Raw genomic sequence first — 16743 nt, 5'->3', positions numbered from 1 at the left:
TGCAGCCCCAAACACTGTTGTTGGCAACCAGCATCCACAGCACGGCTGTCCTCTGTCCTCAGGCCTTCAAGAGCCAGATGTGTCTGGACCTGTCCCCCCACCATGCCTACGATGGCCGCCTGACGGGCCACAGGGTGGTGAACTGGGACATCAAGGTGCTTATGTTTAGATCAGGGTGTAGCTGGTCATTAATCCAGGGATTATCTTCCTGAATTGGAGCATTGCATCATATCAACAGATCCTTCATCAGGGCCTCTATACCTATATAGTTATAGTTAGAACCCTCTTTAAATATGACTATATTGCTAGAATTCCATTCCGGTTGCGTCTATAAAATCGATCTATTTCTGCTTCTTAAGTAACTTTTCTAATGCAGCTATTTACTCCATTCAAAGACATCTCAACTCCAACGTTTTTCAGAGAAAATACCATTCCAGAGTCGTTCCATCCAGGGGATTATCCGCCCAAAATCCTTTTACAAGACTTTAAAGCATGACTGCTTTGTGTTTACTTCTGGTGTGTGTGTACACGTCTCCTCCCTTGCAGGATGTCCTGAATGTGGTGGGGGGCATGGGGGTGATACTGCCCCTGCTGGAGCAGGTGTGTGAGGCGGAGCAGGCGGACTCCGGGGCCCAGGAGACTTCTGACCTGCTGGGGCCGGAGCTCACCTCGTCCAGGGGCCGCGTCGCCATGCTGCTCCCCCTGAGCAGGTCCTCCGGTCCGTTCCTCAGCCGCCGTTCAATAGTCTGCTTGATGCTGCTGATGTTGTGTGTGATGTTATACTCTGTGCAGTGTAGCAGGAGGCTGGTGCAATAGCTAGGGTCCTCCCAGAGGATAGGTGGTGGGTCAATACCATGTGGCCTCACCTGCTCTTTAAGAACCCTGTAATATAATTAGCTTTTACGATGAGGTCAATGAACCAGACATAGTGAATGAGATTGTAATTTGCGAAAGATAGACTTTGAGATCTAAAATAGGGCTTTGTTGTATTGGTGCTACATCTCAGATACTGTGTGGAGGTGACATCATTATCTTATGTGTGTTGACAGAGACCAGGCTAGAGAAAAACAGCGTCGCCGCCTTCCTTCTGATGGTGAAGAATCTGATTCGTCACCATCCTGTCAATCAAGAGAGCCTGCTGCACTGCCATGGGCCCAGCACCATCGGAGCCATGTTGGCCAAGGTACAGCTCGGAGGAGAAGCTCTTCTGAACAAAACTTTACTTCTGCAATCCAACATGTTTCCAAGTTACACAATCATGGTGAAGCAAACCCTACTTGATCCTATTTGATCCTTTTGGATGGGATTGAATCAATCCAACTGTGTCGCTGCGGGAGGGGAGACATGAAGAAATGAATGGTTAAGTCAAGCAAGTTACCCCCCCCCCCCCTCTTACTGTGGTACAGACCACTTTAGGGAGTGTACTTATGTTTCGGGGCCTTCCGTCCTGTTCTTTAGGTCCCTGGGAGTGTGATGGATATGAACGTCCTGCTGGCGTGTCAGCTACTGGTGGAGCAGGCCTTCAGCGAGGGCAACAGCCCCCTGCTGCACCAGTTGTACCAGTACCTGCTCTTTGACTTCAACCTCTGGTCCAGGAGCCACTTCTCTGTCTGTCTGGGTAAGGTACACAGTCTTGTTATCATAAGACAAGATCCTTTTTTTTTTGGGAAAAAGCTGCCGTGTGTGTGTGTGTGTGTGTGCGTGTGCGTGTGCGTGTGTGTGTGTGTGTGTGTGTGTGTGTGTGTGTGTGTGTGTGTGTGTGTGTGTGTGTGTGTGTGTGTGTGTGTGTGTGTGTGTGTGTGTGTGTGTGTGTGTGTGTCCTCTAACTTCCATCCATTCACCCCTCTGCATGCTGCATGAAACCCCTCAACACCTTGAGTCAGTAGCCCATATCATGAACATTCGCCCATCACTTAAAGGTCTCTAAATTGTCAGACTTGTGGACCTCATTGCTGCTCAGATTCCCTGTGTGGCAGATGAAAAGTTCTTCAAACACACAACTGTACAGTACAAATGGTTTAACTCATCTGCAAGGACTTTTTTAGGAATTCCAAACACACCAGATTTCCAGGAACAGTTGGGGTATTTGAGGTGTCGTGCCCATTTGACCTGTTTATGGAGGACTCTAAGACTCTAAAATATCAATCATTGATACCAACCATTGACAATCTTGGTTACAACTGCCAATATATTGTGTTAGTGTTAGGTAGTCTAGGGGCATGTTCATAGGCTGGCGACCCGTGGACTTTGCATTTGGGGGCTTTCAAAAACAGGAGCCAAACAGCTAGTAAATGACTTTCTTCAATAATAGGAAACATATTTACCTAGAATAGGAGAAGTTTCTTGTACTCCTGAAATTGTATGTTACATAATAATGTGCTGACCTGTATTAATGTGTTCTGAATCGTAGAAACTGAAAATTTGACTTGTAATGTGTAATCAAATAAAGTATGTAAAATGTGTGTTAGGAGAAATGCGGAAAGGCTGAGAGCACTCTGCATCGGAAAGATGGAATACGTTATATTGTTTGCAGTTCAGGCCGTGGCTCTGATGACAAGCAAAGGTCTGCTGGTTTAGTTGGTGTTACCAATTAAATTACGTTTCCTCAGTTTGACTTCTATGAATCACTTCTTAAATGTCAAACCTAACGCAAACGTTGTGGTGTTCTCCTGAAGCCCATGTGCAGTACCTGTCCTCGGTGATCAAGAACGGCAAGCAGCGCATGCAGCGCAAGTACGGCGTGCAGTACATCCTGGACACCGTCCGGACACACTACAGGTAAACACTGTCTTCATCATCAGAGGTTTACAGTGTCTACACACTGAAATGCATGTCGGAAGAAAAGAGGCCTCCACTGTAACTGCGCCCGACGAGCTGGCTGTCGCCCTACATGGTAGACTCCGCCGATGGCGCGTGAATGTGTGCGTGAATGGTTACTTTGGCTAAAAGTGTCAGCTAAATCCCCTCCACAGCGTGGAGAAGGACGGAAGTCCTCTTGAGGAGGAGAAGCAGAGCATCGGGACCTCCCTGATGGCCCTGCTGACAGAGCTCCTTGGGCGTGGGGGCCCTGAGGAGCTTCGTCAGCAGGGCCTGCACAGCCTGCTGGCCTACATCCTCTCCGCCGCGGAGGAGCATCAGGTAGGTCTGCTCCACCACAGCCTGCTGGCCTATGTCCTTGGGTCTGATTTAGTCTGCCCAGCCCGACAGGTGTCAGGTCTCCCCCCTCGGTGTCCTGGGAATAACCTGTGGTTCTGCTCCAGGTGGTGAGTGCGTTGGATGTGCTGTATGAGCTGATCAGGGGCAGCTCGCCGCAGGAGCAGACGCAGGCGGTGCTGCTGGAGTGGGGCGTGGAGCAGCTCTACTGTCTGCTGCTCAACCCTGCCTTCGGGGACGGTGCCCGGGAGAGGGTGTTCAAGGTGCGGCTGCTCCTCCCTCTCTGACTCCTCCTTACTGCTCACTTGGACTGCGGCCATCTTTGTTGATGGGATAGAATATAATTCTGTTTATTTTATTTTTAGCATGTAATATATATATGTATGATTATAATGATATAATGATTTCATTATACATATATAAATGTATAGATCAAATGTTATTATGTTTTAACAATGCTCATATTTGGGACAATTGCATGTAGCATGCAGAGCACTGGTTTGGAAAGCATGATTAGCCATCAGGAATTGGTTCAGGGTGCTTGGTTCTATTAACATTGTTTTCTTGTTTGTTTTTTAGGTTCTCCACTGTCTCCTGAAGAGCGAGCGAATCAACGACCGATCAAAGCAGCGGCTGAAGCTGAGAGACATAGGCTATTGCGGCCTGGTCTGTAACATAGGAGAGATTCCCGTTACCCTGACCACCGTGCGCTTTCTATACAAGCAGGTCATGTCTACAGGTAATTAAAAAAAGTATTCCTTCGCCAGTGGGACCTGCGATCACTGAAACTAAATTGGTGATATCTTTTGTGTTGTTAAAGTGAGATCTTCTAAAAAGAGACTAAATGGCTAATGGCCATGAACAGAATGTTTCTTGTTTTTTTTCCCATGCAGATATCAGTCCTAACTTCAGGGACCTGCTGTCTGTGGTCTACCTATCCCAAAGGGCAGAGCTCTCGGTTCGACTGGACATCAGTCGCAAGGTAAGTCCAGTCGGCACATGCTTCTGTCCTGATCTTCTGGCTACCTTTACTGTAACGGTACACCATGCCTATCCCAGGTGTAGTGTGTCAGTGTGCGTTAGGCACTACATTACATTAACCCATTACGCCATCGAACACAATTTACAAAAGGTACAAAATTTCCATTAGCAGTTAAACTCACAACATTGGCCACAACAGTGTCTCTGCAGAGCCTTTAAAGAAACAACATGCCGCTTCTGTATTGTTAAATTCTTCTAAATTAAACCGGCTATTGGGTTGGGACAAAGCATAGGAGGTCTGGGATCTGAACACAAACTTGATTCCACTTGTGTACCCAGAGACTGTTGCTTGCTTTAAAAGCATACCAGGCCTCATGATGTTATTAGTATTGTAATCTTGTGGGATGGAATGGCATGCCTTCCACACTGACTGAAATACTTTTAACATGGGGTGGAAAAGGTGGTTGGTCATTACATCCTGAGTTCTTATCTATTCAAAGATAAACAATATTATGTTGTTCATAATCTGGGAGTTTGGGTTTGGGAGCACCGAGGAGAATCATCTCAATGATTCATTCTCTGTTCCTCAGCTCTTCCACCTGATCCACTCCCACGGGGACTACCTCAGGCAGCTGGCCCGGCAGCCCGGCTGGCAGGACGTGCTCACCAAGCTCTACGTCAAGGAGTCCTACGAGTCCCACGCAGCGAGCCTGGGGGGCTCGGGCACCCACGGGTCCCTGGACGCCCCAGGGGCCCACCCCCCGCTGCGCAGGGACATGGTGGACCAGGCAGACTCCCTGCCCAGCTACCGGGCCTCTAGGGACCAGTGCCTGGTCGAGGACCTCAAGGCAGACTCCCTGCCAAGCTATCGGGCCTCCAGGGCCCAGGAGGCCGAGGAGTACATAGAGGACCATCAGGAGGACATCTCAGAGATATCCTTCTCAGCCCTTTCCCTGGCACTCCTTCATGAGGGTGACGGGGTTGACAGAGGTGGTGACGCCAAACTGAAGAGCTATAGCGACCCCCTCGATCATAGCTGCGCTTCATCTTTCTCCAACGCCGTTGACATCCCTTCCCCTCTGCCCCGCGAGGATGGTCTCTACCACCCCCTCTCCCCATTCGGTGCCTCCCCCTTTGAGATGGATTTGGGCGGCATAGGTGACACCGGCCCCGGGACCCTCACCCCCGGAGGCAGCCAAGCAGAAACCCCATCCCCCCTGGATCACAACAAGGCCTTCCCCCCCATGACAACCAGGAAGAGCTCAAGTCTGTCAAACGTTCTTGATGACACCAGCTATGGAACCGACCCCCCCACGGCTGACACCATCTCCAACATGTCCAACCTCCAGGTAGGTCCTCGGTGGATGGCGCACTAGCACAGCTGTTGTGGAGCTAGTGCAAGTTCCTTTCCAATGGTAATCAAATATCAATAAACATAAACTAAAGTGTTGGACAGCATGGAACACAGGTCATGCCTTCGCAGATCATTGTATTTGGAAGTGACCCCATCTGCTCTGAGACAAATTTTAGCAAATGGGCACCACCCAAAATGAGGTGCTATCCCTTTATTTTAGTTTGGTTTGGTACCTCTTTTCATCGCCTTTCAGATATGATCAAATCATCACCCTTTAAGACCTTCTTTGGGTGGTAATCCCTGAGTTCTCATCCGTGATGAGGTGAAGTTCCCATAGTGCTGCAGTGTGTTGGAGCCTCAGCAAGCCTGTCGCTGTGTGTTCCAGCAGGAGGTTCCACCTCCTCACTAACATGGTTTTCTCTGTGTTCCAGCAGAGCCCTGAGGAGGAGCTGTGCAACCTCCTCACCAACATCGTTTTCTCTGTGCTGTGGACGGGCAGCGCGGCCGAGGGCATGGAGGACGTGGTGTGGAGGGAGAGGGGACAGGTCTTCTCGGTCCTCACCAAACTGGGCTCGTCCTGCCAACTGGTCCGTCCCCCGGATGACATCAAACGCAGGTCAGTGTTGGGGTCACCACTGCTTCCAGGTGCCTGTGAGGTTCTCATGGGGTCAAACTGTCACTCATCTGAGATGTCATCAAAGGTAGGCAAGTGATGTACCGTACGGGGTACATTTCAAAGGATCCTTAAACAAGGTTGTGTGTGCGTGCTTCAGTCTGCTGGAGATGATGCTGGAGTCGTCCCTGTCGGACCTGAGGGAGTCCCAGGGGGTCTCTCTGCCCTTCTGCCCCAGCCTTGTGCGCCTGCTCCGCTTGCTGCAGGACTTCCTGTTTGCCGAGGGCACGGACAACCATGCGCTGTGGAGTGAGAAGGTGAGTCTGGGACACAAATAAATGAATACATTTGGAGACAGATTAGGTTTTAGTCAGCTAGACTCTCCCTTGTAGTCCTCGTGAAGTGTTTCTTGTTATGCAAAGGCATCCAAGGAATCACAAATAGCATGTCATGTAGGAGGGCAATTCTTAGTAATGGGAAATCGCACGCCACTATTCACCTAAGGTTGATAACTTGGGTGTTGTTTGCTGATGAGCCATCGGTTAAATGCGTGGAAACCAGTCTGGGGAGGGCTTTGTGTAGCGTTGGTCTGACAGCCGTTGTGCGTGGCAGATCTTCGAGGGGGTGGTGAACCTGCTGGACAGGTTGAAGGCCTGGCACAGCAGCGGCCCCGGCAGCACGGAGCTCCGCGAGATGGCCCGCATCGGCCTGCGCATCATCACGGGCTACATCCAGCAGCAGCACCCCCAGGTACGTGCGTGTGCGTACACAACTCCCGAAGATATGTATGTGCGTGTGCGTGCAAACACGCCTGCGCTCAGCGTAGTGTGTACGTGGTATTTCTATTTTAGCTCATCGGCCACTCAGATAAGGGGTGTTTGGTAATAACAATGTATGTTTTTTCTTTCATAGACATTGCTGGCATTCCTCCAAGGGGGGGGGGGGGGGGGGGTGCATGAACTTTAAAGTAGAGCTAGATGGAATACTGCTAGATGGAGAGGGGGGTCAATAGAGTTTCACTTTCATGTACATCAGCTTACCCATGAACCACTTGTTATCTAAATGTCTCGTTTAAAATAGACAAACAGTCTTGAAATAAAATAACCGTGCCGTTGTTTTATTTATAGATGATATGATGTATTATATCGCCCGGTTTGCAGAATAAACATACGAAAGTGAGGCTTTTAACAAAGGTTGACATGAAGCTGTACAAGGTTATCTTCGTCATAGAATATTTTTTTATTTTTATCTGATAAAAACTATAGTTAAAACAACAAGGATGACAAGGAGCACTCCTTCACCAAAGATCATGTTCATGAGTGTATATACTACCACCGTAGGTCTTCGTGATGGCCTGTGTGAAGCTGCACAGCCTGCTGCAGACGGTGCTGTGTCTGAGCTGGGAAGAGGTCTGCTTCCTGCTCGGCCACTTGGGCGCCCCCCTGTGGCCAGCGGGTTCAAAAGACTGCAGCGACGACAACAGGAGCTCAGAGATTTTCTCTCAGCTGGTGCCCATCGTGCGGACCCTGCTGGACCAGCACGCCGACCCTGTCAGCCTGCAGAGCCTGCTGCCCAACCTGCCTCCCACCAACGGCAGCCCCAGCTTTGCCCATGACCTGCAGGCCTTCTGCCACACAGTGGAGTGGCAGAGCTTCTACCAGCACCAGGTACAGCAGGGCACTTGGGTCCTTCGCCAGTACAGTACTACCACTGGGGGCCTTCACCAGTACAGCACTACCACTGGGGGCCTTCACCAGTACAGCACTACCACTAGGGGCCCTCACCAGTACAGGGCCCTACCTCTGGGGGCCCTCATCAGTACAGGGCCCTACCACTGGGGGCCCTCATCAGTACAGGGCCCTACCACTGGGGGCCCTCACCAGTACAGGGTCATACCACTGGGGGCCCTCACCAGTACAGCACTACCACTGGGGGCCTTCACCAGTACAGCACTACCACTGGGGGCCTTCACCAGTACAGCACTACCACTAGGGGCCCTCACCAGTACAGGGCCCTACCACTGGGGGCCCTCATCAGTACAGGGCCCTACCACTGGGGGCCCTCATCAGTACAGGGCCCTACCACTGGGGGCCTTCACCAGTACAGGGCCATACCACTGGGGGCCCTCACCAGTACAGCACTACCACTTGGGGCCCTCACCAGTACAGCACTACCACTGGGGGCCTTCACCAGTACAGCACTAGCACTGCAGTACATCGGTCACATGCTCTCACCTCCCTAGCTGAGGCCGTGTTAAGTACTGTAAGCTTACACTGACATAAACACTGGTTGCTCCACCGCCTTAACTTTTGCCCTAGTCAGGTCTTTGAGTTGTTCTGCACGTTTGCATGATTGAATGTGTGATTTATCATGATCTTATTGGTTTATTTTCAATCAAGTTACTTACTACTACCTCAACCAAGCACAATGCTCCGATGTTGGTCCTCAGTAATGTACTATTAAGAAGCAATGAACATCGATGGGTGTGTGCATACTTGCTGTATTTCAACATGGGTTATGGGAAACCCAACACTTCTGGCCCATAATGTTGACTGTGTTTGCGTTCTTCTTGGCCGTGGACAGGTCAAGCCAGTCATGGAGCAGTATGAGCTGGACACGCTGGGAAGGAGCCATGACATCATGTCAAACTTCTGGAACTCCTGCTTCGACGACCTGATGAACACGGCCTTCACGCGAGACAAGGACAAATCAGACAGCAAGCACAAGTTCCAGGTCAGAGCACTTTCAAGCAATTTGATAATATAGGAGGACAACACAGCAAAAGCTTGGTTGTGTGAACCTGCACTGAGATTCATTGTGTGTGTGTGTGTGTGTGTGTGTGTGTGTGTGTGTGTGTGTGTGTGTGTGTGTGTGTGTGTGTGTGTGTGTGTGTGTGTGTGTGTGTGTGTGTGTGTGTGTGTGTGTGTGTGTGTGTGATCAACAGGAAGCAGTCGTGGAACCCTATTGGAAGAGAGTGCGCTCTGAGAACAGCAGGTACCTCAACCAACAGAAGCACAGCTCCAGCCAGCAGGGGGTGGTGTGGCGCCACTGGAAGTGTCAGCGCAGGCTCCTGACCAGCGAGAGAGGAGCTTGGGCCTACAAGTATGGGAAGCTACATGTCATTTCCCCCCCACCACTCTTTAGGAAACAATTTGCCTTCACAGGATCCTGATAGTTTCAGTCAACCATGAATGATGAAGTTCTGCATCTAAAGAGAGCAACTACTTGGGCAAGAAACGTCCTTCACTGTATTTGAATGTAACCACTGGACACATCTAGTATCTGGAAACATATAGATGGAAGGATAAATCTGTATATTGCCTGTTCACGCATAAATCATCAGACACCCCCGTTGTGTCTTGCCGATGCGTCCTCCTGTGGATAAGTGTCCCACTGTATAGCTGCACCATAACCTTGCCATTAGTGCATTTGAATATTGCCACACGTATTCCCACAATATCAATGTTTGGGTACTATTTATTTCTGTGTGTTATTAGGCTATATTTAGCGTGCTAGACCCCTGGCTTGTAATTCCTCCCACCACCTCTCCATCTGCTGCAGGGTTCAGCCTCAGATCAACTGGAAGCTGTCGAGCGCGGAGACCTACTCAAAGATGCGTCTCAAATTGGTGCCCAACTACAACCATGACACGCACAGCGAGGCCAGCGCCCTGAGGGACAACATGGGTATGTTGGCCCTAGGAGGAGGTGTGTTTGTGTGTGTGCAGAGACTGTTGGCTACATCTGGATTGTGTTGTTGTGATCCAACGTAGGGGCCGACAGCCCTCACAGCTCTGACCTCCTGACCCTGGCTGTGGCCAAGGAGGTCAAAGTGAGCGACATGGAGGACGACCAGTTGGGGGACGAGGATGTCATCTTCTGGGACAACAAGTCAGCTCTTTAGCTTTTTTTCTCCCCACATTTGTATTGCATGTTGTCAGTTGCTGCATTGGTCAATGGATTACGCGGGCCTCTTGTCAGCATTAGTCGTGATCCGTACTACTTTATTTAGGGGTGAGGAGGAGAGCGAAAAGGAGAAGCTGGTCCTGTCGGAGGACTGTGAGCTCATCACCATCACAGCGGTGGTCTCGGGTCGTCTGGAGGTCACCACACACCACCTCTACTTCTACGACGGCAGCAGCGAGAAGGAGGAGACTGAAGATGGTAAGAAGTGATACCAAGAGGCGGTTTTGTAGAAGACAGTGCTCCAGTAGAAGGGAGGTGTAATGGTGGTAGCTGTCCTCCTCCTCTCAGGGATCGGCTTTGACTTCCGGAGGCCCCTATCCCAGCTGAGGGAGGTCCATCTGAGGCGCTACAACCTGCGGCGGTCCGCCCTGGAGCTCTTCTTCATAGACCAGGCCCACTACTTCATCAACTTCAGGAAGAAGGTGGGGGCGCCTATCTCCTCCAGCTCCCCATTAAAGGACCCCCTAGCAGCAATAGTTGAAGTAAATTTAATAATTGTACTGACCTTCAAGGGATAATTTGTCCTCTTCCTCTTCCTTTCGCCCCCCAAAGGTGCGGAATAAGGTCTACTCTAGAATCCTTGGGCTCAGACCTCCGAATCTTTTCTACTTTGGTTCTCGATCGCCCCAGGAGCTACTGAAGGCATCCGGCCTCACGCAGGTGACTCCCCCCCCCCCCCCCCAGGGACTCATTCCCATGACCAAATAGAGATACAAAATGTATCTATTATAATGGAGTCATGTAGCAGACGATTGAACCAAAGAACATCTGCTCCTAATTAGCAGGTGGGGAGTTCCCCCTACCTGGTGGTAGGGGGAACCCCCCACGCACTAGCCCCCCAGTCTCGCATAGTAATAGTTTCCTCTCTTTTATGCAAATGGATATGCATAGAGATGTCTCATTTGGATTATCCAGCCCCCCAGTCCAATATTAATAATGTCATTGTAAGAATCCTGTGTTTCTTTCTTTTTCAATAGAAATGGGTGTACAGGGAGATTTCCAATTTTGAGTATCTGATGCAGCTGAACACCATCTCTGGGCGCACATACAACGACCTGTCCCAGTACCCGGTGGTGAGGAACCACCCATGAATCGATCACACATGGTGTCTATACATGTATGTAAAACCACTCTGGGACTACGCCTAAACTTGTGTGTGTGTGTGTGTGTGTGTGTAGTTCCCCTGGGTTCTCTGTGACTACACCTCTGAGGTCCTGGACCTGGAGAACCCGGCAGTGTTCAGGGACCTGTCCAAACCCATCGGGGTGGTGAACGCTCGCCACGCCCAGAATGTCAGAGAGAAGTGAGTGGTTCATAGATGGTGTGTGTGTGTGTGTGTGTGTGTGTGTGTGTGTGTGTGTGTGTGTGTGTGTGTGTGTGTGTGTGTGTGTGTGTGTGTGTGTGTGTGTGTGTGTGTGTGTGTGTGTGTGTGTGTGTGTTGTGCAGTATTATGCCATTTGAATCTATGTTTCCATATCTTGCGTGAATCCCCAGGTATGACAGTTTTGAAGACCCCACGGGAACCATGGAGAAGTTCCACTACGGCACGCATTACTCCAACCCGGCCGGGGTCATGCACTACATGATCCGCATGGAGCCCTTCACCACGTTGCACGTCCAGCTGCAGAGCGGCAGGTCAGTCCCCCGGCCCGCAGCACGGCCCCCCTGTGGTCCACGCTAGCTCTACTTATGTCTTCATCAGGTCCTCATCGTGTCTCATGTCTGTCTGTCTGTCGGTAGGTTTGACTGTGCCGACCGGCAATTCCACTCGGTGGCGGCGGCCTGGCAGGCACGCATGGAGAGCCCTGCCGACGTCAAGGAGCTGATCCCGGAGTTCTTCTACTTCCCGGAGTTCATAGAGAACATGAACGGTGAGGAGGAGGAGGAATCTATTATTTCCTTTCTTTCTTCTTTTCTTTGCTTGGGTGAATGGATTGAAGGGGAACTCTTCATCAGCAAGTTTGTTTGAGGGTAGAATGGGTGGCTTCACTGTATTGTTTGTAACGCCTGTTGACGTCCTCCTTGTGCTTGATGTCCTGCAGGGTTTGACCTGGGCTGTCAGCAGCTCTCTCAGGACTCGGTGAACAACGTGCTGCTGCCGCGCTGGGCCACGTCCAGAGAGGACTTCATCAGGAAGCACCGGAAGGCGCTGGTGAGACGCTGCTGCAGTCGCCACAATGGGGCTCAGAGGGCATGGTGTAGATATGTACAAGTGGGGCCTGTTCAGCATGCATTCACCATGGTGGGGAGAATCCACTGGCTATGTTTTAAAGGGGTCCCATCTGAGGCAACAGTCTCTGGGATCCCTTTTCTAGTTCTAGTTCGAAAAAACATACAAATAAACAATATATAACTCAACAAAAAGGACCTATGGTAGGTCGAGGAGCTGATTCAAGGGACATTTATACATTGTGTGTGTTTGTTTGTTTGTGTGTGTTTCTAGGAGAGTGAACATGTGTCAAGTCACCTCCATGAGTGGATAGACCTGATCTTTGGCTTCAAGCAGAGGGGAGAGGAAGCAGAAAAAGCCCTGAATGTGTTCCTCCACTACACATATGAGGGTAACTCACAAATACATTCAGAAATGGGAGTAATAATCTTGATTTCATGTTTTACTGTGTCTTCGTTTGATGGCTTTGTGTGTGTGAGGATCATGTTTAACCTCTATCTGTATCTATAAAGCCTCTGATCTGACCTCTCATCAGGGGCGGTGGATGTGGATGCTATCCCCAACGAGACGGAGCGTAAGGCCCTGGAAGGAATGATCAACCACTTCGGCCAGACCCCGTGTCAGCTCCTGAAGGTCTGCCTCACGGATTCTCTGCTCAAAGTTTGCTGCCGGCTTCAGGCATCCTCGAATCTCAAACCTGTGTGAACACAACTGGTGTCTTTAGTTGCGTGTTTATTTTTGGCTATCAAGATGTACATTTATTCCCCACATGGGTTAGCCAGCTGGGAAGTGTCAGCAGCAGCGGCAGCCTGTGTGTTGGGACTGGGAGATGTGACTGACCATGTTGGGGTCTGTTTCAGGAGCCCCACCCTCAGCGCATGACAGAGGAGAACGTGGCCAGACGCCAGGCGCGCATGGACCCCTCGCCCCCCAACCTCTTCGAGCAGCTGGACAAACTGCGTTCTTTTGTGGAGGTATGTTCACTGTCCTCTCCTAAGTCGGCTGTATTCAATGCTTTACCTTCATACAAATATTTTGGTGTGTGTGTGTGTGGGCGTGCTTCAGGTGGTGAGTGACGGCACCCCTCTGGTCCAGGCGGTCGTCCCTAAGAACCAGACACGTTCTATCATCATCCAGGGCTCGGACGTCCTGGTAAGGTCCCCCCCGACGCCAGTAGCATGGCTATGGTAGGTCCATTGTGGTCGGTCAAAGAGGCTCCTCCTGTGTGTTTCCTAGGTGACGGTGAGCGCCAACGCGCTGGTCGGGACCCACAGCTGGCTGCCCTACGATAAGAACATCAACAACTACTTCACCTTCACTAGGGACCCGACTGTCACCAACCCCAAGTGAGGGCCTCCAAGTTATTTTATTAGTCAAATACACATACATATACAACATAACAGGCAGTCAGAGTGGGCAATGACATTTTTGTATCCCAAGCTCTCCTTAACAACAAAAAAGAAAAAAAAAATAGTACAAGAAGATAAAAGAGTAACAAGGTACAGTGCAATTGTGTGTTTGTGTGTGTGTGTCAACAATAAAGGATCTCAGACACAGCGCTGTGTGTGGTTCAGGACTGTGTGGTATACTTTAACTGGGCTATTTCATGAGGCTACCAGTTTATCATTTTTCCAAGCAGAGCTCAGTTTACATCTCCAGAAATGTTTCACACAGTGACAAAAAAAATCACACCACAGTGCTATGTGCTCAGAGAACACACCCATCCAATGTTATTGTCATATTATCATACAGTCGTATTCTTAGTTACCTTTTGTTTTATTTTAATGTTATTATTTACATTCTTAATAAGTAGTTTTATTTAGACATTAACCCTCTTATTATTGTAATGTACCTCATGTTATTCATAATGTCCCCAGTGTTTCCACTTGTTATCGAATGTTATTCCTAATGCCACAGTTTTTCCACTGAAAATCCCCTCACAGGCCCTGTGTCTTCTCCCTGACCCTCTGTGTGTGCTGATGTCATCTCCCTGACCCTCTGTTTGTTGGTGTCTTCTCCCTGACCCTCTGTTTGTTGGTGTCTTCTCCCTGACCCTCTGTTTTTGTTGGTATCTTCTCCCTGACCCTCTGTGTCTGTTGTTGTCTTCTCCCTGACCCACTGTGTGTGCTGATGTCTTCTCCCTGACCCTCTGTGTCTCTTGTTGTCTTCTCCCTGACCCTTTCTGTTTGTTGCAGGACCCAGCGGTTCCTGAGCGGGCCCTTCTCCCCCGGGCTGGACATCAGCTCCCGGGTGCTGGTGGTGTCCAACGACGGGCGCCTGCTGTTCAGCGGTGGGCACTGGGACTGCAGCCTGCGCGTCACCCAGCTGGCCAGGGTCAAGCAGCTGGGCCGCATCGTCCGCCACATTGGTGAGACTCTGGGGCAGTCAGGGAGGGGGTCAGACACCTGGGGCACAACCCCTTTACAATGGGTGGGTTATCTGGAATTGCTGAATATTATTGAAATGAGCGCAACTCTGTGTGTTTATAGACAAACAACCATCTTGTTTTGTTGGTACTGGCTCTCGTTTTGAATAAACGACTATTCAGAACACACAGGAAACCTTTCTTAAGTAATTAAAAGTATATTCCCCTCACATGGGCAGGGGCTAGGCTACTGTAACAATTCAAGTCAATGGAGTTGGCTAAAGGAAAGGCAAATGCTAACCAAGGGAATTTAGGATTAAACTACTTATCTGACTCTGGGCAGGACCTGTCAATGCCAATTGACAGGTCCTGCCCAGAGTGGCGTATTCCTTAAAAGTAGCAGTATTTGTATTATTGATAATAATGTGGGTGTGTATGTATCTCTATGTTGTGTGAAGATGTTGTTACGTGCCTGGCACTGGATCTCTGTGGCATCTACCTCATCTCGGGCTCCAGGGACACCTCCTGCATGGTGTGGCAAGTCCTCCAGCAGGTAAACCCTCTCAGAGGATGATCTACTGTATAACTCTATGGTCTACGCAACCATCTGAAACGTCTCTCTCTGTTGAAGGCGGGCTTCTCAAGTGGGATCTCTCCCCGGCCGGTGCAGGTGCTCTGTGGACACGACAAGGAGGTCACCTGCGTGGCCATAAGCACCGAGCTGGACATGGCCGCCTCAGGGTCAAAGGTCAGAGGTTGAAAGGGTTCATTTGAGTTCCTGAAACATGAATCAAATCACGAATAAATTATCTGAAGGGGGAAGTCTAGTGGGTGAAAAGGTGTCTTCTCCCCGAGGTTCTGGAGCCAAGGTCCAGTGCTTGCAGTCTGCCTGGAGGCATCCTTAATCAAACCTCCTCCTCTCTGCTCCTTAATGGCTTTTTCAGAATTCATTCCAAGTCACTTTGGTTAAAAGCTTCTAGAAACCTCAATAACATTCCCAGATAATCCTCAGAATGCACTGGGCACGGACCTTTAGAGAGCGAATGAGTTACTTGTAACAGGATGTGCTCTGTGTTCAACCTCATGAAAGCTGCTGTGCTCGTTCTCAGGACGGCACGGTCATAGTGCACAGTGTGCGTCGAGGCCAGTTCCTGCGGACCCTGCGACCCACTGGGGACAGCGCTGTGCCTGCCCACATCTCTCAGCTCCTGGTGGGCACGGAAGGACACATAGTGGTGCACACAGCCCTGGAGGGACGACAGACAGCAAAGGTAGCTGGACCCCAGAAGCACCCCGTTTATTCACCTCAGAATGAGCCATTTGTATCTCTGTAGGGAGTCCTCTTCTACAGGGCCCGCCATGTTGCAACAACATGTTTTCTATAGTAGCTTTGAAAGGACAAACAACTCAAGAGAGGATGCATTTTTAATGAACAATCATAATCGCTATCTTACTTGTAAGCTACGACAAATAGTTTGACAGACTAAATAACTAAAAGACTGGAAAGGAAGAGATGAGAGGGGTTGTTCAGTTTGTTGCAATCCACACCTTTTAATAAATGATCTGACCCTGAGTGAAGAGTCGCCAGATGACAGCAGTCAGCGTTCTCTCTCTCATCTGTTGATGGTTGTGGTTCTGCTCTGCAGGGGAGCTTCTCCCTGTTGGTGTACTCAGTGAACGGCCGCCTGCTGTCCAGGGTGGTCCTGGAGGAGGAGGTGACCGCCCTCCACCTAGTCTCAGACTATGTCATCCTGGGCACCTTGCAGGGAAACCTACAAATACGACATCTATCCAGGTAACCACGGGTAACAGAGGGATTTTTTTTTTTTTTAACTAAACAGAATTATAAAAATCTCCATAAACCATTCAGGCAAAATACATTCAAACCAAAAGCATGTAGTAAGGAAGCACACATGTTGCATACTTCCAAAGCGTGTGTCACGTTTTTAAGGTCCCATGGCATGAAAATTTAACTATGAGATTTTCTAACCTTGATATGTGTTCCCCTAGCCTGCCTTTGGTGCCCCAGTAGCTCGAAATGGTGTAAAACGAGCACCAGCCATCTTGCTCAGATGCGCCGATTTGGAATTTTGTTGCCACCCCTTTCTCTGCTTTGCCCAATGAGCTACGATGTGCAAGCGC

At 49.9% G+C, this 16743-nt stretch overlaps 1 protein-coding gene across 5 annotated transcripts in view; it reads left to right on the top strand.

Annotated features, from left to right (window-relative positions):
* nbeal2 (neurobeachin-like 2) overlaps nucleotides 1-16743 on the top strand; it is a 42350-nt gene that overhangs the window by 18661 nt on the left and 6946 nt on the right. For 4 of the 5 annotated variants that reach the window (XM_056602265.1, XM_056602269.1, XM_056602268.1 and 1 more), the window contains 36 exons: nucleotides 63-155; nucleotides 547-718; nucleotides 1050-1183; nucleotides 1459-1618; nucleotides 2676-2778; nucleotides 2973-3138; nucleotides 3261-3416; nucleotides 3733-3892; nucleotides 4047-4135; nucleotides 4725-5483; nucleotides 5920-6104; nucleotides 6262-6418; nucleotides 6714-6851; nucleotides 7442-7768; nucleotides 8685-8834; nucleotides 9046-9203; nucleotides 9663-9787; nucleotides 9874-9991; nucleotides 10113-10264; nucleotides 10355-10488; nucleotides 10619-10726; nucleotides 11044-11139; nucleotides 11245-11369; nucleotides 11561-11701; nucleotides 11807-11937; nucleotides 12109-12218; nucleotides 12510-12627; nucleotides 12772-12869; nucleotides 13097-13210; nucleotides 13302-13388; nucleotides 13473-13582; nucleotides 14432-14604; nucleotides 15060-15154; nucleotides 15233-15349; nucleotides 15711-15872; nucleotides 16248-16396. In XM_056602265.1, the coding sequence (XP_056458240.1) occupies nucleotides 63-155; nucleotides 547-718; nucleotides 1050-1183; nucleotides 1459-1618; nucleotides 2676-2778; nucleotides 2973-3138; nucleotides 3261-3416; nucleotides 3733-3892; nucleotides 4047-4135; nucleotides 4725-5483; nucleotides 5920-6104; nucleotides 6262-6418; nucleotides 6714-6851; nucleotides 7442-7768; nucleotides 8685-8834; nucleotides 9046-9203; nucleotides 9663-9787; nucleotides 9874-9991; nucleotides 10113-10264; nucleotides 10355-10488; nucleotides 10619-10726; nucleotides 11044-11139; nucleotides 11245-11369; nucleotides 11561-11701; nucleotides 11807-11937; nucleotides 12109-12218; nucleotides 12510-12627; nucleotides 12772-12869; nucleotides 13097-13210; nucleotides 13302-13388; nucleotides 13473-13582; nucleotides 14432-14604; nucleotides 15060-15154; nucleotides 15233-15349; nucleotides 15711-15872; nucleotides 16248-16396 (5570 nt within the window). The remainder of the gene's footprint in view (nucleotides 1-62; nucleotides 156-546; nucleotides 719-1049; nucleotides 1184-1458; nucleotides 1619-2675; nucleotides 2779-2972; nucleotides 3139-3260; nucleotides 3417-3732; nucleotides 3893-4046; nucleotides 4136-4724; nucleotides 5484-5919; nucleotides 6105-6261; nucleotides 6419-6713; nucleotides 6852-7441; nucleotides 7769-8684; nucleotides 8835-9045; nucleotides 9204-9662; nucleotides 9788-9873; nucleotides 9992-10112; nucleotides 10265-10354; nucleotides 10489-10618; nucleotides 10727-11043; nucleotides 11140-11244; nucleotides 11370-11560; nucleotides 11702-11806; nucleotides 11938-12108; nucleotides 12219-12509; nucleotides 12628-12771; nucleotides 12870-13096; nucleotides 13211-13301; nucleotides 13389-13472; nucleotides 13583-14431; nucleotides 14605-15059; nucleotides 15155-15232; nucleotides 15350-15710; nucleotides 15873-16247; nucleotides 16397-16743) is intronic. The other variant, XM_056602267.1, reaches the window with a different exon arrangement.

This window comes from Gadus chalcogrammus, chromosome 11 (genome assembly GCF_026213295.1).
Source record: "Gadus chalcogrammus isolate NIFS_2021 chromosome 11, NIFS_Gcha_1.0, whole genome shotgun sequence".
Lineage (NCBI taxonomy): Eukaryota > Metazoa > Chordata > Actinopteri > Gadiformes > Gadidae > Gadus > Gadus chalcogrammus.
Note: the sequence above shows the minus strand (reverse complement) of the source record. Positions and strands in the feature narration are given on the sequence as shown.